At 37.0% G+C, this 25,189-nt stretch overlaps 1 protein-coding gene across 5 annotated transcripts; it reads left to right on the top strand.

Annotated features, from left to right (window-relative positions):
* The first annotated feature begins 2,487 nt into the window (after positions 1-2,487).
* ZNF507 (zinc finger protein 507) lies at positions 2,488-24,809 on the top strand. Of its 5 annotated transcripts, none has more exons than XM_080636825.1 (8): positions 2,488-2,563; positions 6,116-8,244; positions 9,376-9,481; positions 15,231-15,345; positions 17,645-17,749; positions 20,857-20,991; positions 21,118-21,483; positions 22,792-24,809. In XM_080636825.1, exons 2-7 carry the CDS (start codon positions 6,121-6,123, stop codon positions 21,473-21,475), a joined length of 2,943 nt encoding a protein of 980 aa, XP_080492951.1. In that variant the 5' UTR covers positions 2,488-2,563; positions 6,116-6,120; the 3' UTR covers positions 21,476-21,483; positions 22,792-24,809. The 5 variants fall into 5 exon arrangements, with proteins under 5 accessions (XP_080492951.1, XP_080492948.1, XP_080492952.1 ...); XM_080636823.1 differs by adding an exon at positions 3,384-3,476 and having other exon boundaries at positions 2,521-2,563; positions 21,118-24,809; XM_080636824.1 differs by adding an exon at positions 3,394-3,476 and having other exon boundaries at positions 2,522-2,563; positions 21,118-24,809.
* Positions 24,810-25,189: the final 380 nt, after the last annotated feature.

A 25,189-nucleotide genomic window follows, 5' to 3' on the forward strand; every position in this document is an offset into this window, starting at 1 on the left:
TGCCACTCAAAGTGGTCACACTTGGTCACTGTTCACCTAGCAAAGGCCTCCATTCTAATCAGTGCTCCAGGCAAGATTCACTTCTGTTGTACATAGAGCTATGAAGCAGTTCATTTAATCTCTGCTCAGGAGATTCGGGGACACCACTTATATAATGCATGATTAACAATTACAAAAATTATAAAGCTTTTGGGATGGTTTTGGAACAGCCAGGCACAAAAGTGTAGAAAACTCATGGGAGTCTGAGGGACTCTTCATTAGGGACTGTAGTGATAGGACAAGGGGTAATGGGTTCAAACTTAAACAGGGGAAGTTTAGATTGGATATAAGGAAGAAATTCTTTACTGTTAGGGTGGTGAGGCACTGGAATGGGTTGCCCAGGGAAGTTGTGAATGCTCCATCCCTGGCGGTGTCCAAGGCCAGGCTGGACAGAGCCTTGGGTGCCATGGTTTAGTGTAAGGTGTTCCTGCCCATGGCAGAGGGGTTGGAACCGAATGATCTTAAGGTCCTTTCCAACCCTAACTACTCTATGATTCTATGGCAGATTGAATTTTTCATTGACAACTATAACTCATTGCTGGTACAAGTCATTAATGAAGATAAGCCTAATCATTAATCTCAAAGACTAAACAGAGTTTGAAACTGAGGCCACAAAAATGAACAGACACCTTACAGGCAAGTTGCTACATGTATATTTCTCTTATTTTAAAAGTGTACACAAAAAAAGTGTGTATGCTTTGCATGCATTTACTTCAAGATAGCATCTTTGCTGATGTGTTCTAAAGTTACTTGGCATCTCTAGACTATGTATTAGTCCCTTAAATTAGGTCTATAATAGTTACCATAAAACTCATGCCTGATGTTTTGTACATATGTAATCACAAAGCAATTTTGTATAAACTTTTACAAAAAAAAAAATCAACATTCTGAACATATTATGCTCAAAACAAGTGTCTTATCTCTACCACTCAAGGATAGCTGCCTTACTCAAATGTCATTTAGTTTCATGCCTCCTTCAACTTGAAAGCAGTGAAAATGAACTTTGTAAATTAAGAAGCTTTCCAAATTAATGTAAAATTATAAAATCTAAATCTGCTTTTGTTTTACAATCATACTTAAACAGAGAATGAAATCTTTAACTTAGTCTAGATTTAATTACAACAGAGAAGAGTAACAAAGCACAGATAGACTATTACTCACTATCAACCCAGTATTTTTAATTCAGACATCTCAGACCTTAGTATACTTTGACTGGGAAAGGGACGGGGAGAGTTCTGTATCTTGAGTGATTCAATTCAGGTAACTGGTTAATTAAATTATGACAAATAGAGAAGCGGAAGCTAAGGTTTTAAAGGAACAAGGTCCATTTCTATGAAGAGGCTCTATTTAACATGGTAGCGCTATTATTATTACTACTACTACATTTGACATTGTAAATACTATGCAGTAAGTGTTCAGAAGAAGGGTTGTACCCTTGCATCGTCCCCACAGCAATTTCTTTTTAAAAAAGCATTACCAAAGTTATCTTACAAAGTCACAGATAAAGTAAGATAAAGTCTGAAAGGTCTTAAGACTAAACACAATTAAACAGAGCTTCATAATTCAAGGAATCAAATTAACCAAGTAAATAACTCCTATCAAAAGGATGGCTAAATCCATCTCTTGAATAATACCTGATTTGCAAATATTTCAAACATATTCCCTATCAATATGAAACAATACACACTTGTAACTGCTCTAGGTGGGGTTGGACTAGATGATCTCCAGACACCACTTCCAACCCCAATGATTCTGTGAATCTGTAATTAGCAAAGCTCCCTGCTGTGGCAGGAAACGAACTTGCAAAAATTTGCTACAACTTTACCAAGTCATCAACACACCCAACTGTACACACCTCAATACACCTCAAGCCTCTTTCTGGAAATGAATGTTGGATGTTATTTGCTATCACCTGACCATGCGCAACTTCCAAAGCCCATCATCGCTCTGACTTTTCAGTTTAAATGAAATATCTCATAAATTCACAGCATTTCTGGTGTGCAGCTTCTCCAGGTGCCCCTAACATGCTTTCACCTCCGTATTTACAGAATCACAGACTGGTTTTGGTTGAAGGGGCCTTAAAGCTCATCCAGTTCCAACCCCCCGCCACCGGCAGGGACACCTTCCACTAGACCAGGCTGCTTTTCCTGACGAACTGCTGAACTTTCTTGCCAGTTCTCTGCACTTCACACTCTAAAACATTTGCATTGACTTGCCATTTTTAGACCCAAAATGCGGGGTCTGTGTTGTTATGGGTTCTTTAACTACAACTGTTTATCCTTCTAAAGCTGTGCTCGAAGGAAGTATCTTTATGGGGACTCTACTATTTCTGAAGCACAAGTTAACTACCGACGCGACCGCGCTCGTCTCCGTGGCAACGGCGCGGAGGCAGTGGCGCGCCGGCAGGCACCCGCCGGTCACCTGATCCGAGACCGCCGGTCACGTGATACGGGCTCCATCGTCGCCATCTTGAAGCGGTGGCAGGGGGTAAGGGACAAGACCGCTTTTTATCGTCGTTACCCAGGTAAAAGCCCGGGCGGGCCCGCAGGACACCGGGGCGGGCAGCGGCTTGGCAGCCGGGAGGGAGGGAGGGAGGGAGGGACAGAGAGAGGGAGGGTGAGAGGCTCGGCGGCTGGCGGGCAGGCAGGCCCCGAGGCGGTGTGCCGCGCCGCAGTCCATGTGCGGAGCTTCGGGCGGCTGCGGCTCCCGCCAGAGCCTTCCCCGGGCCAAGCGGCGCAGGTCGCGGCCGCCTCCCTCCCCTCCTCACCGCGCTGCCTCCCCGATGGGCCAGCTCCCCGCGGTCGCTTCCCTTCGGTCCGCTCCTCACCGCACATCATCGCCTCCTCGGCGGGCCCGCTCCCCGCGAGCGCTGCTCCTAGCTCTCCCTGTGGCGCCGGGCGCGCTGCTTGAGGGCCGTGCGGGCGGCACCTGCGCCGTATAAAGCGGCGGCCGCGTGGGGAGTGGCGGCAGAGGCGGAGGGGTCCGGTGGGAGCGTGTCGCTGGTCCGTGATAAGTCTCATCCACGAGCCTTAGTCTCGGGGTAAGGGTTCTGCTGTATGGGGGTGGCAGTTGTCCGCTCGGAGCTCCTGCTGATGAAGTTTCCGTGGCCTCGGGAGCCACGATGTGACCAGACCGGCCTCTATCAGTAAAGTGGTTGTGCAAAGCCGTGGTTGGCTTTTCCTAGACCTAGGGGCATCTCAGCCTGTTCCTGCCGTGCTGCTTGAGTGGGTGGCTGGCAGGGGTGGTACGGGCCCCTCCAGCACACAGGCGTTTTCCTCTAGTCTGGGCCTTCCCCTTTGGGTCCCTTTATTATCCCCAAACCCCGTATTTTAATTACTGTGTAGTTCTTTAAAGGGTATGTGCTGGCAGATCCACTTCCCAGATTGAAGTTTTCTGTCACGGGAGGCTGAATCATCTTTGTTCCTGGTGAAAGCAAGGTAGTTACTAAAATCCAGATAACCTTTGTACAATTCTTATCATCCCTGTAAAAATGAAAGCCTGCAGCAATAAGTGTGAAACTTATTCTAAACAAAGAATGACATAACACATATACAATGTAGTTACCCGTTTGATAACTACATCAGCTACAGGCATCACAGATCAATACAACTGAGCGTACTCTGCTTTTGCAGTGTGCACAGGCACAAAAATCCATTTTTGTCTGTGCCCATGGCAGGGGGGTTGGAAATAGATGGTCTTTAAAGTCCTTTCCAAACCATTCTGTGATTCTACTATGTCTGCATTTTTGACGAGCAGTTGTGTATGTGGCAGCATATTTCTTTTATGATCTGTCTAGGATTTTTCCTCATAGTTTCTGTGCTGCTTTCAGATGAAGAAGGTAGGGGAAATATGTGCCTATTCAGCATTAGTTACAGAACTTTAAAACTACCAAGTACAATTGTAAGTAGCACCATGTGCTTAGAATTTTCCTTAACTCATTCTCAAATTGAAAATATTTCAAGTAGACATTATTCCTTTGATTGCTCCATGTAATGTTAAATCTGCTTTCAGGGAAAAAACACTGTTCAGAATAGCTTTTAAACATATTGCAGCCAGTATGAAACAAACAGCAACGTATTTTTGTATAACTAAATACGACGGTTTTCAAATAATGGCCTTAAACTTATTTTAAGTTAAAATAATATAGTTGGAGATATTGCAGGAAGGGATATAATTTTTCTTAGCCACAAAGACAAGAGTTAGTCTTTCAATATACTGTGCCAAGCACATAGGAAATAGGAGCAGACATGCACATCGAGATATCTACTGTTTCATGTTTTGAAAGTTAGATACTTGAATGTTTCAGTTTAACAGTAACTCTGTGGATGCAGACATTGATTCCTATTAATAAGACAATACTGAACTTGAATTAAATAAGGCTATTTGGTATATTCTTACATAGAATTATACTTTTTTTGGTTTAAATATATATTTTTTTCTACTTCCCACAATTGATCTACTATCACAGTGCAGTATTGATCATTTTTAATCTGCTTACACAGATCAGCTGAAGGCATAAGGCCTTAAGTAGTTTAGTTTTCTAGTTATCCAGCTGCTTTATGGCGCTATTTATATTTTATTAATTTTTCATTTTTGATGCTGATCTTGGCAATTACCAAGTAAGTAACCTTCAAACTAACGCTGAAAAATAATAACTTGCCTTCCTTAAAGATTCAGAATTGACAAATATCACTGCATTTTAAACTTGCAATATTTTACATGAGTGTATGAGGTGTGAATGCTACTAACATTGATTATAGTGGTAATTCTGATGATAACCTGAATTGTAAGTTGAATGGCAAAGGAAGGTAACGTGAGTAGTTCTGCCCAGAATTTTTACTTAATGGGAAAAAGGCATCATAGAACCCACTCTCGTGTGTCTGTTCATTACATTGCTACATCCAGAAGTAGGAAAAAGTGGATTTTATGGGTTTTTAGGATCAGTTCTGCAAGTTCTGGTTTGGCTTGTCTATCTCTCTTGAAAAAAAAAAAAAATCCGTATGAAAGAACTTGAGATACATTTTCAAGGATGACGGATAAATATCTGTCATTTCTTTATGTTCTTTATTTTATATATAGAATGTAAAAACATATGTTGTGTGTAAACTATGTGTGTGTATGTAGTAGAACTTGGCTACGTTAGTTTTAGACATTTTTTCAAGAGTAAATTTTACTCTAAGACTTTTTGTCCAGCTCCTGCACCCCTCACCCCACAACTTCACCCACATCACAAAGTGTGTTTCATGGAAGTTTATCCATGTTGGTTTCTAATTTAACCTCTAGCATTACCACATATTGCCTGTGGTTTATAGTTAGGTATTTTTAAAGGAAGTGTAAGTGGAAATAGCTATTTCCTTTAGCCTTCCCTCAAAACAGAAAAAAATTAGTCTTTGTAACTTTCATGGCAATTAATAATAATAATAATAAGGAATTGTAGAAAACACTACAATTAGTAGCTTTTCTAGAAAATGACATTTATAATAAGAAGTATGATTTGACATTTGAATGATCTTTAATATAGTTATAGTGAAATGACTAATGCAAGTAATTACCAGATTCCTTTCTTTTTCTAACATTTCAAGGAAAAATTGCTTATTTTTATAAATTATATTGTTGCAAATTGTCGTTTGCTTTAGGACACATCAGTGCAAGTATGTTGGGAATACATTTTCATATCATGGCTTTTAAACATAAATATGCCAGTTACTATTGATTGGTATATTTAAGCATCTAGCATTCAAATGTGTAGTCTTTGTAAAGAAAAAGGCAATAGCTGTGACAGTGCTAATCAGCCTTAACATGAAAAATATATATCTTGCCCCTGTACAATTTGGATGTAGGCTGTTATAGGCTATCTTGGAATTACTCTGTCCAGCTGTATTGAACAGCATCCATGCTATCCACTAAACGTTCTCAAAATCTTTGTCTGTCTGTATAGCCATTCTGAAAGTTTTTATTCAGGTAGTGGCATTAGGCTTCCATATTTAGTAGAGGATGAAATCTAAATAGTACTGGGTTGTATTTTTATTATTGTGCATGTATACATTTTAATTTTTTATAAACTGCTCTCTTCTAGGTATTATGGAAGAAGGAAGCAGTGTTGCAGTATTGATGCCAAATATTGGGGAACAGGAAGCTGTGCTGATTTCTGAAACAGTCATTGGCCCAACACTGCAGAACAGTGAAAATCAAAGAAAATGTAACACTGCCCCACTAATTCATGTTATCCAGAAACTAAGCAAAATAGTTGAAAGTGAGAAGACACAAAGATGCCTTTTAATAGGGAAAAAACGTTCCCATCCTAATGCTTCTGCACAGTCCTTGGACACAGATGATCTTTGTGAAATCCCAGCTAAAGCAATTGAGCTCTCTGTTTTCGCAGCTAAAAAGACTGAAGAGCTACAAGCAGATTATTTTGTGACTGAATGTCTTCCACAAAGCAAAAAAAATGTGATGTGCTACCAGTGTAGCCTGTGTAAGTTTCTATCACCCTCTCTCTTAACACTACAAGAACATATAAAACAACATGGGCAGAAAAATGAGGTGATATTCATGTGCTCGGAATGTCATTTTGCTTCCAAAAGCAAAGAAGATCTTGAATCCCACTTCCAAAGTTGCCATGAGAATGCTGGTAAAAATAACACCCAGACAAAAGTGCAGCAGTGTGTAAATGTCACAAGTTCATTTTTGCAAGGGCCAGTGGAAGGAAGTGTCAAATCAGGGGCTGATCAGACAGGAAATCTGGAAGGTAAAGATACAACTCAGTCTACTCAGAGGCCTGAAATGGGTAGGAGAAAATGGTATACTTATGAGCAGTATGGCATGTACCGGTGTTTAATTTGTCGGTACACATGTGGTCAGCAAAGAATGTTGAAAACACACGCTTGGAAACATGCGGGTGAGGTTGATTGCTCCTATCCTATCTTTGAGGAAGAAAATGAAACTACCAACTTGTCAGAGGTGGTTGTAACTCATACACCTCATAGCATGGATGCAGTTGTTCTTTCCTTGGAAAACAATGAACTTGATATCCAGAGTGAACCTTCTCTTCAACTTCAGATTTGCAATTCTGAGCAACTGTCATGTAAATTGCCAGTACGAACAAATGTAAAAGAGGAAGAGATGTTAAATCAGTCTGTAGTGCATTCTCCTACTACAGAGGTTTTAGAGGAGACTGTATCAGATACAGAACCAGATAGTATGATAACTGACAGCCTGCTTTCATCAGCACAGAAAATCATCAATTGTAGTCCAAATAAAAAGGGTCACGTTAATGTAATAGTGGAGCGTTTGCCAAGTGCTGAAGAAAGTATCTTACAGAAGCCTTTCTTGATGAACACTGACATTGAAACAGAAAAAAAATTAATCTCAGAGGAGTCCCACATTGCCTGTGAAGAACCTGATGAAGTTTATCATTCAGATCCAGTTCAAGAAGTAGTAATAGGATGGAATAATACTGAGAAGAAAGATAATGAATTAAGCTCTAATAAAACCATACCAGCTGATGAAAATGTGCCGCCTGCACGAAGAAGGACAAATTCAGAGTCTTTACGACTACACTCATTAGCTGCAGAAGCTCTTGTTACAATGCCTATCAGAGCTGCAGAACTGAGTTCTAGCTTCAGGACTCTGACTGGAGAAGATGCTATGGATGTAGGTGCAGGACAGGGAGAAGCAGATGGCCCATGCGTGGCTCATTCTAAAGTGGCATCCTCACTTCAGGATCATTCAGTGGAGTTTAGTGGCTTTAGCCAAGGTGAATGTGCAATAGTTGAGATACAGAAAGAAAGGCCAGAGTTATCAGAAGCACCAACTAAAATGGGCATCAGTATGTCACTACTCACTGTCATTGAAAAATTGAAGGAGAGGACAGATCAGAATGCGTCTGATGATGACATTTTGAAAGAATTACAAGACAATGCACAATGCCAAAATGCAAATGATGCAAATATTCCTGGCAGTAACCTAGTAGAATACATACCTAACGCAGATCGACCATACCGCTGCCGCCTCTGTCATTACAGCAGTGGTAATAAGGGCTACATAAAACAACACTTGAGAGTCCATCGTCAGAGGCAGCCGTATCAGTGTCCTATCTGTGAACATATTGCTGATAATAGTAAGGATTTAGAGAGCCACATGATCAACCACTGCAAAACAAGAATGTATCAGTGTAAGCAATGTGAAGAATCCTTTCATTATAAGGTAAAGTTTTTTCCTGTGACTGTCTGTAATAGCTAAATAATGTATTTTGCTACCTTTTTAATAACTGGTCATTCCTCTTTCTAACTTAATTCAGCCTGACTTGATTGTCATTGCAGTTGGGGATTATTGCCAGCAGCACTTTCCAAATATACAGTTCAGCTATAATTATTCTGCCTTACCCACTGAAATAAACTTGCTTCCTCGCATAAGTTACTTTCCTGAGAACCATCTTATGGACATATTAATATCATTGTTGGTTTTCTGCCCACATGTAGCAACTGCTGGAGGAAATGGAAGTATCAGATAACTTAATAGTTGAAAATTTAAAAGAATGCTCAAACACGTCCACTAGTTTTGAGTGTGTGCAGAAGTAATCATGGCACTTGGGGGTAGCATGAGACACTTTGGAGCAGAAATTCTTTTATTTTTTTCCTCTTTATTGGTCTGGATGTTCTGTAGAACTGAAAGATTACACACCAGAGCAGGATAATATACTTCTGCCATTTTTATAATTGCTATTTTAAGCTTGGTGAGTGTGTTCCTATATACTCAGTTCAGTAGTCAGGAATAGAGCGAATAAATATCTAGGTGTACAACTGAACCTCTTGTAGGCAATGGTAATGCAAATTCTCCCGTATTTATTGTTGTTTAATCCTATTTTTAAAAAAATGTACAAGTAGGATGGCTAAAGGCTCTCTTTCCTCTCTCCTCCCCAGGCAAGTAGAAACAGGAATAACACATTCCTAAATCACTTGGCAGTATGAGAGTTGAGTCAGTTTTCACACAAGCCATTGTCTAACCTCTAATCTAATACTGCTTCTGAAGTATAATAGTTTTGGAGGAAGAACTGTTTGTTACTTGTCTATGTGAATGAGGGGAGAAGGAAATTTATTTTCTAACAAAACGCAAATCATATAATCCTCTCAGTCACTGGCATCATTCCTTTATGTTATTAATTATTATTATTTACTTTGTTTTGTTTCTAGTAAAATTACAGGAGGGATAATCTATATATATGTTAACATCCAATTTATAAGAGTTGTCCTGAAAATTTCACAATTGATTGCAGTATTTGAAGTGACCAGTGTGTGTTTGTAGTGTATATTTAAATGTAGGAAATTGCTTTTTCAGAGCCAGCTACGAAATCATGAAAGAGAACAACACAGTCTTCCAGATATCTTTTCAGCAGCCACATCTAACAAACTAATAGTTTCCAACGAAGCAGATGAAAGAGAAGGTACTGTTTATATTTACACTTGGAATTACAAAAAGTCACTTATGACTTCTGTTTGTTATATTTGCATAAAACTGGCCTTAAGATCTCATTTATGCTGAAATGTTTTCATGCCTGTTCATAACCTTAAATGTATATTCTTTGTAGTGTGCAAAGCTTAACTATAGTCTGTTTTGAGATATTTTACTGACATTTATTGGTAGGCAAGACATTTTCAGGCCCTGTAATAGGACATTGTATTTCTTGTGAAAAACAACTGGTATGAAGTATTACTGTGAATTTTTAATTAAAAAACCCTTATTTGTTTCCTTCCTTCCAAATCACTTACAGCAAACAAAAGAAAGCCTTTTTTAAAACTCACTGTGGTAATGTAGTTTGTTGTCAGCGTATGTATACAGTACCATCCATTTTGTGTTTAGAAATTTTCATTTAATTGTAGTAATGTCCAAAATGCATCATTTGTTTTAGACCTACAGAGACAAACATAAGGCATTCTAAAAATTCAACCTGTATCTATAATAGTTGCCAGAGTAACAATAGGTATGCATTTTCTAATTGTTTAACTGTGTATTTGTTTACCATTTAATAGTGTTTTTTAAAAAACAACAACAGCAAAAAGCCCAAAACCAAACCCTAGATGTCTTAAGGTAGTGAAATAGGGAGAAAAACAGCCAGATTTGGAAGTTTAGGAGAACATGTTTAAAATCCTTTTGAATATCCTGAAGGCCAAATATTTATTATTTCAACTTGAATGCATCCTCTTCTCTGGTGAGCTGACGTTACTGAAAATATATACAGCACTTTCATTCTAAAGGTGACACTGTAATTACTAGTATTGTGCAATTTTAGAGCGCTGTGGAAAAATACTAGTAATTATATCATCTCTGAACAACTGTGGGCTGAAGTATTTCCATTTTGTGCCCTTAGCTCTTTTCTGTCCTAACTCTGGTCCCTTGTTCGTTTAGATACCACTATGTGCACTGTAACAGTACTTAAACCACAGCTGAAATTTCTGAATTCTACTCTCACCTCTACTGCCGATCAGTGACTACAAAAGCATTTACTGATACTGATGGAACTACTTGTGAAAAAGGGTCTAATCAGTATGAACCAGGGTGGATAGTTCGAACCACTAATGATTTGTCCAAAGCAGCATTGTATATGTTGGACTAGAATGAGATCCTTACGCTTGGCTTCTGTTCTCTTAGCTCAAACTGCCTCTCTTTCTGGCTTTCACATAGAAAGTTAAAGTTCATTACCTTATCAGCCTCAGCTAAAACGGACCTTCTCAACTCATTTTCAGTCTCATCAATGCAGAAAGGATTTAAATTCAGATCTGTAGTGCTTGTTACATCCCTAAGACCAAAGCCTGAGAGAGCTATCTGTAGTCAGGAGGAGACAGGAAGAAGGCAAGGGAGGGTCTGCTGATAGTGGGAATGTTCCCCATGAAGTAGTAGGATTTTTTTCTTCAGAAGAAATAGAATAAATGTTTTAATGGAAGTGATAGGAAATAAAACATTGTTAATTTAGCTGAGTACAAATTATCTGTGAGCACAGCTTGGACTGATACTTCTGACCATATTTTGTTTGTTTTAAACCAGTATTTTTATAAATGTCATGATATAGGAATACTACCTGAAACATGTTAGACTTGGGGGAATACTGTAACTTTTGAGCTAAAGTCCTGTTAAGGTGACTGAAAGTCAAGGTGCCCTTTTGCTCTTTGAAAATAGTATGTTTTAATGAGGTGGTTTTAGAGTTTATATCCTGATCTTGCAATTTAGCTTTCATGAAAGAGGAGACCTGTTTGAGAAAACTGCCTGCTTTCAATTTAATTACTGTTGAGATTTTTCTTTAGTATTTTTTGCATATTATTATCTTACAAAAGTGTTACAGCCATGCACTTTAATTGATTGTTTACCCCACATGAAATTCAGTAATGTGGCTTGAATGAAAACAGTTCTCCTTTGAAACTTTTATTAACTCATACTTTGGAATGCTTAAATTATTTCAGAACCAATTTATAATCAAATTGCAACACTACTGCAGTACAGCGATCTCTCTTGTCAAACAGATGTCATCCCTATAAAGCAACACAAAACAAAGAAGTTTATGGCATAGCATCTGATTACGTGAAAGATGCCTGAGCTGAACAGTTTCATTTCTTGTTAATGAAATAGTTAGTCCTAAAAGTCTCTTTATTCATCATGGTGGTAGAATAAATTAAAAGGGAGCATTATGACACTGGATATGATCAGATTGTAAATGTCTAATAATGAAGGAATAGGGCAATAAGCAGCATTACAGGAGCACCTGTTACTACTGCTAGAACAAAGATCTTTCATTTCCATGCTCCCTTTTAAGAGGCCTGATATCCTCCATCCAGAAAGCAAAAAAGGCCCCAAATCCACAAGAAATAAGCCCATGGAAGGAGTAGGAGGTGGGACACACAACTGCTATTTTGCAACAGTGAAAGGTTATATGATGTATTATAATTTATGTGCATTTTGTTGAAGGAATAAATCTAAAGTAGTGATTGATATAAATAATTGCTCCTAAGTGTGTGCTACTGGGTGGTTAGCCACGTACAACTATGCATTAGATAATATGTTTGCATAATGCTTTAAAAATCTCATTAGATACTGTTTGTTTTAAGCTGCCTGCCCAATAAAATACCAAATTCATAGCAGAAAATACATTTGGAAGCAGTTTATTCTAAAGCTGCGGAATTTAAGATGGAAAACCCATTCAAGTTTAGCATGCAGTAGCTTGACCTTCACACAACCCCTGCTCTCCCATAGATCTGCAGCCCAGTAAGTGTCTTTGTATTCATTTGTGGTCTTCTGCATACATATGCATTCATGAAAGAATAATTGTAGAAGCCTAAATTCCATAGTCTTCAAGTATATATTAAGATAGTTTTGATAACTTACATTAAATAGAAAAAAAAAACCCAATAAATTTTACTATATGAGCATATTGTAGGAAAAAATCTGATATATTTGGCTTTAAAGTTGACTTACAAAGACTGTATGTTATATATTACTTCTGTATTACTTTTTATAAGAATGCTAGAAGAGTGAGCACTATGTCATGTTTTAAAGTAAAAAATATCAAATATTCTTTCTGTTATCTTGGTACACCCAGAATTATTCAGATTTTATTTCAGACTCTCTTTGTATTCAGATTGCTGTTTTATACAACATACTGTATATTCTTCAGAATAACCTTCTGAGATTATCAGTCCTCCCCTGAAGTGCTGAATTTTGGAGGAAAAGTTTAATTATTGATAATTTTCCCTTACTGTTTACGTTAGCTTAAACAGAATTATTATCCCTCAGAATAATATAACTAAAACTTTTTTGGACATAATTCAGTGCCCACCTGATGGGGGAGGCAAAAATCAAAGTGAAAAGTTGAGCTTCCATTTCGGATGACACTCTTTCCACTGGTTTATTCTGCAATGTCTCCTTAAAAGAGTTCTACCGTAAAGATTGCTCAGTGTTGCTTTGATAATGAAAAGATTAAAGATTCCATGTGGAGTCCAGCATCATTAAAAGGGAACTTCAGAACAAAATTATCTTTACAAAATCTGTTTAGTATTTTGGACTCAGGAGATGAAACTTCTGTTTTCAAGATAAACTCTATAGTTCCTCCTAAGCTCAGTCCACTTGTCATATTCCTTCCTTCAGGAGGTGGTAAAGGAGGGGGTGTCAGTCAGTTTTTCTTACTCCAAACTGGAAGGAAGCTCACGGTATTTGGACCTAAGCTGAGATGTGTCTGAAAAGTCTACTTTCTGTAGTTTTCAACAGTCACTTATTTCATATTTCAAGCTTGTGTGTCTTTACAAGTTGGAACAATGGCAGACAGACCCTCCCCTCAGTGTGACATGGACCTCTTGGCCTTGACAAGATTCCTTCAGGATTCAGAATGGAGGGATCTTACTTGGGAAATCAGAACTTGCTTTTCTCAGGAAGGGAAGTTATCCTTGGTTTGGGGAGGAACTGAGAGGCCTGGGAATTAGATCACCTGCTGATATTACCAGAGTTCTTAAGGCAATATCTACTAAAAAACATTCAGCTAATACACCCTTTTCTGTTCAGCTAGGATCTTCTGATTTATTCTATTACTAGTAAACCTTTTCTTAACACAAATTAATTTGTGCTGGAGATGTACTTCACAGGAGCTTGAAGTTTCTGAAGTCTGTTTTTGCAATATTTCAGCTTTACTTACTCCCACACATTATTTATTGAATTGTTTGTTTATTTTGGTTTGGGGCTGTACTTTAGTAATGATCTTCACCCACAGGACTGATACCGGAGTTTCTTCAAAGCCCATGAAGGTAACTGAGAGTAATGGCTTGGCTGTTCAGCCAGATAGTAAGAATCAGTGTAAAGATAAAATGAACTTAAGCACCTTATTTGCACTTACTTCACTTTAGCTAGTGAAGAGGTTAGATGCAGGAAGAAAGCCCTGTGATTTTAGTTTGATGTTTCTTTTGGTGGTAGTCCTGATTTAAACAGCTCCAACCTTTGTGTTCCTTCATGTTTCTGCTGTTCCTTCATTTGGGGAGTGTGTGAAGGCTGCATGGTAGGTTGGAATGGAAAAGAAGCAGAGAAAATACCATTCCTCTTCTCATATGTTAATATTTTAACCCATATCAGTTCCATTGTTCAGTAAGGGAGCAGGAATAAGGCTGTTTAAGTCTATACACTTACATCTCAAAAATATTCAGACTGTGCACTTGTGAGCATACATTTTCCTATATTAGATTAGTCATTAGTCTTTGTCTCTGCAGCCATTAATTTTTCAAGAGTTTTTCATTCTGGAAAGAAAAAATTATTTTTGTTACAATTGCTTTTTAGTAATTTGGAGAAGTTCCAAATTATTTCTTCACACATCTGATCAGATTTTTTTTTTTTTTTCCTTTGAAGGTGTGCATGTATGTTGGAGGGATAGAGAGGATTTAGATGCTTTGGGAACACTTCTGCTTTTTGCCAGTTTGAAACTTACAGAATCATAAAATAGTTAGGGTTGGAAAGGACCTTAAGTTCATCTAGTTCCAAGCCCCCTGCCATGGGCACTAAACCATGTCACCCAAGGCTCCGTCCAACCTGGCCTTGAACACCACCAGGGATAGAGCATTCACAACTTCCCTGGGCAACCCATTCCAGTGCCTCACCACCCTAACAGTAAAGAACTTCTTCCTTATATCCAATCTAAACTTGTTCTTTCTCAATGCCCATCTTTTCCTTTCCATGATGCAAAGCAGTGAAACTCCTGGGGTCAGCAGTTCCCACATTTTAATACCTTTTGCTGGTTTTTAACCCAGAAAGAAGTGTCTGCATAGTGTGAAAGAATGTGTTATCCTAAAATTTTAGTAATTCCAGTAAATGGTAAGGTAAATGCAGAACAGCATGCTAAATAAATGATAGCTTTATTATCTCTATGTCCATTGCCAGTTTGCTCCAGATACTTTAAAAGTATTAAATATTTACAGATATTTAAAAGTATTGCTTTTAAATGTTAATTCATATTTCAAGGCCAGGTTGGACAGAGCCTTAGGCAACATGGTCTAGTGTGAGGCATCCCTGCCCATGACAGGGGACTGGAACTGAATGGTCTTAAGGTCCTTTCCAACCCAAATCATTCTATAATTCTGTGATGATTCAGTTGTGCTGAAATTGTCATCTGACAACACCTTACAACACTGAATGTAACTCACTAAAATAATGGATTTTGTTTCACGTAGGAAACAAGTCTTCAGTTCAGAAACTGTATAGATGTGATGTATGTGACTACACAAGCACAACTTACGTTGGTGTACGTAATCACAGACGAATTCATAACTCTGATAAGCCATACAGGTAAGTGTCTTAATTATTGCTAATGCCACTTGTCTGGTTTACTTGTTTTAATTAAAAAGGTTACTTAATTGCTCATGCAGTTTTGAAGATATTGTTAAAGAATTCCGATTAACTTAATTTTACTGCAAATTTGATGGATCTACACTTGCTGGTTGACTCAAACTATGTTATTAAGGTTTGCTAACTTTTCCAGGACACATCTTTGACCATAGCAGTCTGCTTCTGGTTTTCAGTTTGAAGCATTCAGATGTGAAAAGGGAAGTTAATTACATTGTAGTATTAAACTTTGGCCAATAGTAATAATATATTTGTCAAATTCCTTGCACACTTAAGTTCATTTTGGATTTGCTTTATTGCAAAGTGTTCCTCATTGTTATCTGGTTACTTTTTACATTGGTTACTACAGACTAGCAAAATTCTGCCCTTTGTCTTGTCACCAATCCTCTCTTCTTTTTCACAGGTTTCAAGCAATATTAATACACTCATTTAGGCTCATATTTTATAACTTTTCTACAAAGATGTTATATGGATTTATATAGAACTTTGATATCTAAAGTCACGTGTAGTACTGTAGGTCAGCTCTCCAGCAGAAAAATAAATCATGCATTTTTCTGTTGGTTGTTGCATAAATTCCTGCAAATTCAATTTGTGCTCCTTCAGTGTGGATCTCTGTCCCTCTCTAGTGGCTAGAAAATAGATCTGAGTTAATAGAATTTTTGAGCTAATATACTTCTATCTTTTTTAATACAAATGCTGGAAACTGAGCACCTTGAAATGCTGAGCTCAGCCAGGGTCTTTCTCTTTTGGATAAACAAACCCAGAAGACACGTTGTATTTTGATTTGTGCATTATAATGATATCCCGTAATACTAACAAAAATTTGCAAGATACTTGCTCAGAGAGCAAACATGGAATACAAATAAATTTCTTTTTTTCGCCTCAGAATCATCCATATCGCTGTTACTTGTTAGTTAGAAGGGTTGGAACAGCAGACACTGTAGAGTGTCTTGTAAATGGTAGTCTTCTGGATTGGTGTTAGACAGCTTGTTTGATTTAGGAACACTTGAAAATTTTCCACTGGTGGTACAGACTGCTGCATACTAAATTTAAACCTACTGATCTGGCTTGCTTTTCTTATGATTTTTTCATAAACCCCTTAGACAAATCTACAGACCTGGTAGGATACTTAAGCCACAGCCTAACAAACATAGAAGTCCAGTATTATGGTATTTCTTCCTTTGAAACATGTATTCCTCAAGTCTTTCATAGTATCAAATAGCAACCTATTACACTGCTGCCATTTTTATACCTGCAAACATATTTTCTTATTATTCTGAAAAAAAATGCTGGAAATTAAACTGCATAGCTTCCAATGATGCATTTTTGTAGATTTGAACCTTCTGGATTTTAATACTGCAAATTAAGACCATTAAAAAATAAAGCGAGTAATCTCAAGTGATGTATCCTGAAGTCTCAGACAAGACTTAAAATTGAACACTTACATTTCAGAAGAAGAAACAATTGAAGAGCTAACAACTATGCAGAGTCTGAGCTGAGCATGATGGCTTCTGTTTCAATATATTACACACAAGAAGCTTGTATGGTAGTATACTGTTATTTATGAATAGCATAGTATTTTGTGTGATACTTTGGGATCTAAATCTACATCAACTGGTTTATGCATTGTTTTATACACAGAAACTGTGACAGGAGTAAAAAAATTTAAGACAGCATGATGTGACACACTTCTGTTAGGGCATTTGAATCTAAATATGTCGGTCTTGTCTGTTCTAGATATAATGGTCTGAAACCTAGTCATTTCATTACTAAATAGATAGTTTGGCTTTTAAAATGTCATGAGAAACATGGCTGTTGCATTAAGCATAACATGTATTCTTGAGTAACAAGACTTACTTCTGAATACACTATGTCCCCTATAGCTCTTATGGCCATATTCTGCCTTTGTATAACACAGCCAAGCAACTTGCATCAGGGCTGCACTGACTCCAGTGCATCCTGATACTTCATTACACTTACCAGCTTCAGTAGAGGTGCACACGATAGATGTCAGCAAGGAACGCAGCCATATGTCTCCTCAAAGGAAGAGGCTTTTTTGGGCTGTAAATGATTCTCATTGTCCAAAAACTGAAAGTTAATGCCATCACTTGAACTTCTGTGAATATTGTTACGTCTTTAACTATAGTCTTTCCAGATATCTTTGCTTTCTTACAGATTTTTATTTCTGGAATAGTGTTAGCAGTTAACTGTCAGATTAGTTTACTTCTTCTTGTCTCTTTAGATGTCGAGTGTGTGACTTCGCCACCACAAATATGAATAGCTTGAAATGCCATATGAGGCGCCACCCCCAGGAGCATCAGGCAGTGCAGCTAATGGAACAGTACAAGTATGTAACAGTTCTCATTTAGCAAACAGCTGTGACAGTGATTTTGTTATGCTAAGATATAAAGCAGAGTTCAGATTCTATTCTTCTCCCTCCTAGATGCATTATTTGTTCCAGTGACTTTTTTTTTTTTTTTTAGAGATTGAGGGATTTGATGTGGCATTACAAGGTGATCTTTATGCTTACTAATTAAACATACCCATGACCTCCCTCTGGACCAGTAGTCAGCTTTTCCTTCCAGAATAGGGTGGTTGCATATAAACTGCTTATTGCAAACAGTTTCTGGACTGTGTTAATTACCAAAGCATGCCTGGGATTGCTTGGGAGAATGTATGTGCCAAAATCGTGCCAGGGCACTTCTAACATTTAATGTTATAGATTGTTAAATGCCAGTACCCAGGAATGTTCTCTGGCTTTGTTTAATATTATAGTCTAGGCACAGCCTTTGCATATACATGTTAGTTAGAATCCAGATTGGCATCACACTGCCCTAGTTAAGAATTAGTATGAACAGTCATTATGTTTAAGTGATGAGTGTCCTTTATATTCTGTCCATAGATATGTGTGATATATATATATAGGTACAGATATATGAGAAAGTTGGCACAAATGTATGTAATTGTTTACTACTAATTTGCAAAAAAAAAAGAAAAACTAGGAAAGGAAAGTATATCAGGAATATACTGAATATTCTGACAATTCTGAACATTTCTTCATGGAATATTTTAAAAGCAATAGGAAGAATCCAAATAAGGCACATTCATCTAAGGGTATCTTCTCAAGCAAATCTGCTTTTACAGCTTCAAATTCCTTCCACTGCCTTTTTTGCCCAAAACTATTATTAGTAGCACTAAATTCTATTTGCTCTGTTGCCATACTTCCTGCTGTATTGCTGAATGCTCTTAATATTACCAAAGATTACTGCAAACTTCCACACTTTGGTCCCTGCGTCCCCAAGGAAATAGTCTATCCAAAGCTGCAAGGTAATTGTTTCCTCAGTAGATCAGTTTAGGATGCTTGAACAGTGAAGTTCAATAATTCAACAACAGGTCAACCTGTTGAGCAAGTCATAGCATAGAATTGAAAGGGTTCTACTACCAAACTCTTTGGTAGTTTGTTTCTCTGGGAATGTCTTGCTTAGAGTGTAACTGTATATTAAGTATATGATCATAAAGTGTAATGCATCATGCTAAAAGCTGATGAGTTTCTGTGTCTTTGATTCAAACTGTATGCTAAAGTGGTCAATAGCATTTGGCTCATGATACTGTTCTCAGCAAAGTAAATCTGATTAGTAAATCACCTGAGCAAATTAATGTGCTTCAAAAAAATCAGACTAATAAAAGGGAATAAAAACAAACACTGAACTGTTGCTTCATTTCCTGTGTTACCAACCCACTGACCAGTGACTGGTGCAGAAAAATCATATATATAATAAGATTACTAGAATACACATGCACATAGAGTGAAATTATGATTATTGATCTTTGTTTTGAAAAAAAAAACATAATTTTATCTATAAATTAACTATAAGGTCTGCCTTTTATGTTACTTTTAATGATGCCACTATTTTATAAAGCCTTATTAGAAATATTAAGACTCTCAACCTGAGAAGGAACATGCCTATATTTTCTTTATAAGGCTTCAAATTATAAGAAAAAGAGAAAAATAGGATAGTACATTCCAAATCAAGTAAAAAAAAAAAAGTGAGCCAGAATGACATGCTTATTGTTCCCCAGCAGGACAGAATTATCTTGCTACATAAGCAAGGTAATGTACCATGCCTTCACCTAACTTGTGAGATTTGTGCTGTTCTCTACAATCTTCTGCTAAGCAGAAATAGTTTCCTATATATGATTATTTGCAAGGCATTTAAGGACTATATCCTACCATCATTAAGAGAAGTCATAAAACCTTACTGAATTGTAGTGTATAACACAGTTTTATGTAGGCCTTCTCATGTTTCCAGGTTATATTTCTGGAAAGGTCTTAAAAATATACAAAAACTTATTAGCATAGTAGTCATTTTAACAGATTCATCATAATATAACATACTGGGATCACATTGCTTGAGCAGAAGACATCCTCTCATTGAGAAATGAGACAGACTGAGATGCATTCCTAGGTATAGTTTATGAGAACAAGGTCACCTTCAGATCTTTTCCATGTGATTTGAGAAACGGATAACTTCCAAAATAGCAGGTAGCTAAACAAAGTAGCTTCTTTGTCCAAAAGACAAGGAGCTCCATCCTCTTTACCATGAATACTGTTCTGCTCTGGACTGTTCTGCTCTGGCGTGATGTCATGCAGTATCACTCATCCTTTTCATGCTGAGATAACTAATTTATCATGAAACACTTGTGAAAAAAACGTGGATGTATGTTCATGTATGAAAACAGTCCCATAGGATTTGATCAGTCTTGGGTTATTTGTATCCATAAATACACGACATCTCTATATGAATGGGACTTATTCTTCAAGGTTTTGTCCTTTACTGTATAAGGCAGTGTTTTATAGTGTTGTGGTACCCGACCTGATGGAAAACTCTATAGACAAAATTGACACCTGTCTGAATCTCAACCTGTGAATATATTAAAAATCTGACTGGATGCTGTCCTCAGGATCTCAAAAGGTCCCCTTCCAACTTCAACAAGTCTGTGATCCTTAAATAAACTAATATATGCTACATCAGGAAAGACTTAATTAGTTCAGTTTAAATTATCAGTTCTAATTACACAGCTGCTTGGTTCAGAGCAATAACAAAGAGAGCTCGCGACCTGCCTGCCAGTTACCACACCAATGTACTCTCTGTTTCTGCAGTCACCAGAACTATTGCATTTTTGCAGTATTTAAAATTTTAACAGGGCAAACAGATAAGATTTTCATTCAGCTGCTTAAGAATTCAGAAAGAGCAAATGTAGAAATTCTCAGACCCTAAAAATAGTCTTAAATTTCAGGACGAAACTGCAAACTAACTCAACCTAATAATGAAACTGAAAGTGTGACCAAGAAGATGATTTTTTCTCATCCTTTTGGAAGAACTAATCCATTGCTAAGCTAATAAAATTTAACTTCTAAATGTTTCTCTTTCTCCACTTGTTTTTTTTCCTCAGATGTTCTCTCTGTGGATATGTATGTAGCCATCCTCCATCCCTGAAGTCCCACATGTGGAAACATGCAAGTGACCAAAATTATAACTATGAACAAGTGAACAAGGCTATTAATGATGCAATTTCGCAAAGCAGCAGGTATGTCTGATTTACTTTCAAGCCCTCATCTAGAGTTTTCACATGACCTCACTCTGATCCAAAATAAAGTTCCTGTCAAAAGCAACAACTGTATGTTTGATATTTGTTTCGGTTTTGTTATTTCAGGTTTCAAGGACAGCTTCCTGACAAAACCTTATTAGAAGGCACAGATGAGAGTACAATATCTATACTAGGAAGTTCAGACAACTTGGTGTCTTTTACAGAGTCTATTAACCAGACTACAAGTGAAATTTCAGGTTCTGATGAAAAGCCTAACTTGATGAATACCTCATGCAGTTTAGAAAAGAGCTCCACTCTACCCCATCTTGGCACAGAATACTGTGTTCTTCTCTTCTGCTGCTGCATTTGCGGTTTTGAGTCTACCAACAAAGAAAATCTGCTGGATCATATGAAAGAACATGAGGGTGAAATCATAAATATCATTTTAAATAAGGACCACAGCACATCCCAGAGCACAAACTAGGAGAAGCAGTAAGTTAAAGAGAGGGTTTCCTAGATTGAATATTTTGTTTCTTTGCTTAAGAAACTTGCTAAAGACAAGAATAGCAAGCAAAACTTGATTTCCCATCCTGAGTCCTTGTTTCAGTAGGCGTACAATATTTTAACTGGGGATTGGTGAGTCAGTTAAGAGATAAATTTAGGGAGTGGGGAATAGAATGATTCATTTAACCTGCTGTTTCTGTATATGGTGCCAAGAACATAAGATTCTTGAGGGTTTTTTTCTCTTATTGTCAGATGCTAGTCAGTAATAAGGCATTAGCACAGTACGTTCAAACCCAAAGGTATGAAAGCTTTGTCTCAAATGAAAAGCTTTTTCCTTCCTCCCTCTGTTGTTTTCCGAGTATTTCAGCAGGCAACTTTTTTACCTTTTTTTTTTTTTTTTTTTTTTTTTAGATTTTGGGTGCTTTTTTAGGGTATTTTTGGTTGGTTGGTTGTTGGTGGTTTTTTTTAAGCTAGCAACGGACCAGATAAAAATTTTACAGTATGATCTCACAAACCCACACTGCCTGGATTCTGGATAGGGAGAGTGTGTATGCTTGCATGCACACATACGCGTTTCATTTCTCCCCATCTCTTTTTAAGGCCTTACAAACTCCAAGGCATCCTTCAAAAAAGACTGCTATCCTTTCTATTGATTTAGAGCAGCAGGAGCTGAGGAGCCTGGATGCATTTTGCTAATAACTATTTGATTGGATACTAACTAAACAAAACTCCTATCTTTTGAATTGATAGTACATAAAAGATCCTTTATAATAATGACCTGCTGTTTCTTAATGGTTTTCTTGACACATTCAGCAGATTCTAAAAAAAAAAAAAGAAAAAAAGCTCATCATATGTCATTTTTAATTTGTGGTGATTACTTTGCAGTCTGCATGAGCAACGTACTTTAATGAGAACAAGATAGTAATTGCCACAAGGGGATGTAGATTAAACCTATGTAGATTACTAAAGATGTAGGTGAGCACAAAGTGCGTTTTTAAGCAAAGCTTACATGCTTTTAGAGTTCTTTGAAATCCCACTGGCTGTCTAAATTGCCCATTTGTCTGGCAGAGCTGTAACTGTAGAAATAATTTGCGCAAAGATAGAGTAATCTTTCTGTAGAAAATAATATTAAAAAAGCAAACAATATTTTAAGCAAAAACTGTATCCAGTCACTTGTAGAATAAATTTTACTAGTGCATATAATATGGATTCATGAAGGGAAGTAGGGATTACTTTGTTTTCTAAGGAAAAAAAGAAAGCTTCTAAAATGACAGTGCCTTTTTTTTTTTTTTACAGTACAGCAGTTTGCAGTAGAAGACATTCATCTCTCTATCAGTGGGGAATATTGTTACACTGGCTAATTACCTGGCAACTTTGTTGAGGTTATTTAAAAAGTTAGCTAGTTAAATTGTTGGAAATACATGCTTTGATAAAGTGAAGTAGTAGCATTTCCAAAGAGGCCCTTTAGGAGCCAGATTTAAACTTTCTAGTTCAGGCATGTATTTCTGCTTTTAATGACGGGCAGATGCACAGCAGCATGCCTAGTTCTTGACATGGGGATGTAGTTACCTGATTTTTAGTAGCTCATTACTTAGAAAATTACTTACTCTTAGAAGAACAGTATTTCATGATTACTTTATCTATAACTTTCTGCTAGCAGAAATAAGCTACAACTTTAAATCTGAGGTGGCATATGTAGTGTACAGTCTATTGTGCTATTGCTGACTAGAAGTGGCATCAGAAAAGAAAACAATTCTTGTCACAACTTTATGAAGCAGCACAAAGGCACTAAGAGTCCAAGTACATTTAATGATTTTTCTTTTGAAGTGATTTCCTCAATTTGACTTGTTCTGTTGGGTTAAATATGTATTATTTCATTAATAAATTGGGTAGCAGAAAGTACACATTTTGCTTTAAAAATTGGTCAGGATATAATGTCAGCATTTTTGTGTCAGACATTTGAGGTATTTTAAGTACATAAGTGAAGTTGCTCAGCTAGAGAAAGATAAAAAGGTGGAAAACTTTTTAAACTAAGAAGGAGGTGGCAGTAAAACAAGAGAGTACAAACAGTTCAAAACAGTACCCTTGAATTAAAATTGACGATTTTCTGGTGTATATGCAACCCACGCTTGCAGCAGTAAGTATAATGTGCCAGGAGTCATTGTAGGGGGATTACAGAGCAGGATGCATCTATTCACAGTTGTTCTTTGCCATCCTGTTGCTTTTTTCTTTTTGACTATGTGTTCCTATAATGGTAGAAAGTTAGTTGATGTTAAAAACCATTATAAAACCCATAACAAATGCCAACAAATAATTCCTTTCCACATGTACAGAGATATATTTTTTTAAAAACTGTCTTCATGCTGCTTGCCATTAGCTACCCACTCACAATTCCCATGGACTTTACCCAAAGTTCTGCATGTGAAGTAATTATAGACTTAGTTTTTCTGAAAGCAAATTTTTTTTGCTTTATTATTCCTCAGGTTATCTGCTTTAGAAAGCGTATGATTGGCTTGGTTGCATGTTCTGTAACGGGTTTTAGGCACATTTCAGTCACCAACACTGCAGTCTTTGCCTTTCTTTAAGCTTGTAAAATATTTTTGGATCTTATGTCACAATACTATCAGATGATCAGCTATTCACTTGCCATTTCTTTCAATTAGATTTTATTCTGTGTTATAAACTGTAACTTGCAGCTTTAAATGCCTCTACTTCTACTAAAGAGAAAACTTACTTCATTCTACTCTACTGATAAATAGGTGCATATTTCATCTTTCTGATTGATTGGCCTGGAAAAATAGAGTGGGGTTCAGTCAGAATTACAGTATTTTCCTCTTCCAGAAGCAATTATTTAATCATTTAAAAAAAATGTACAGTTGGTGCTCAAAATAACATTTGTTAAGATATATTTAATAGAAATTTACATTTGCATTTGATATTCATGGACATGGGTACATGTATTTTTTTAAGAAAAGGTAATGTAACACTATGGCACTGCTTTTATGGCCAAAGTATAAAAAAATTAGAAAACTGACATGTAAAGACTGCAGTTCATTCTGATACTGTATCTTATTAAATAGGATGACTTTTCATTTTATGAGATTATCCAGCACATTAAGCTGCATGCCTTAAGCTCTCTCTAGGATTGTGTTCCTGATAGACAACTGTTTGGAACTATGAAGCAAAGTCTGTAGTACTACTTTAACTACCTTCTGAAATACTGTACAATGTTAGAATAATTTATTTTGCTTTACAGGAGTTTGTCACGTATTGACTTTAATATTGTATTTTGGTAATAAACTTCTTTTGTTAAACACTTTAGTCACTTTTATTTCACCTGTGTGAAATACGAATATGGAAAATTCAAACACTAAACCAGTGTTTAGAGACATGGGAATCTGTTTAAATCAAGAAATATTTTAAATACTTGACTGCCATTTCTTGCTCATTGTTGTTACAGTTTTAATATTGTTAACACAAGTTTTATAAAAGTAACTGTAGTGATGAAATATGACGTTATTAAGTCAAAATACTTGTAAGCCTGCACACAGTTATGATGGGACAAGGCTGAAGGACACAACTGCACTTTCAAAATTCTTCGTTATGAAGCTAGTGGGAATTTCTTCCCCAGTTTTAATGGAATGAAAGCTTTAGGCAGTGATTTTCAGGTAAGTGAAGGTATGGGTATTTCCAA

This window comes from Psittacula echo (assembly GCF_963264785.1).
Source record: "Psittacula echo genome assembly, chromosome: Z".
NCBI lineage: Eukaryota > Metazoa > Chordata > Aves > Psittaciformes > Psittacidae > Psittacula > Psittacula echo.

Coding starts and splice junctions, on each gene's coding strand:
- ZNF507 (XM_080636822.1), top strand. CDS start 6,121: ATGGAAGAAGGAAGCAGTGTTGCAGTATTGATGCCAAATATTGGGGAA. Junction 8,245..9,375: donor AAGAATCCTTTCATTATAAG/GTAAAGTTTTTT, acceptor TTGCTTTTTCAG/AGCCAGCTACGAAATCATGA. Junction 9,482..15,230: donor CGAAGCAGATGAAAGAGAAG/GTACTGTTTATA, acceptor TGTTTCACGTAG/GAAACAAGTCTTCAGTTCAG.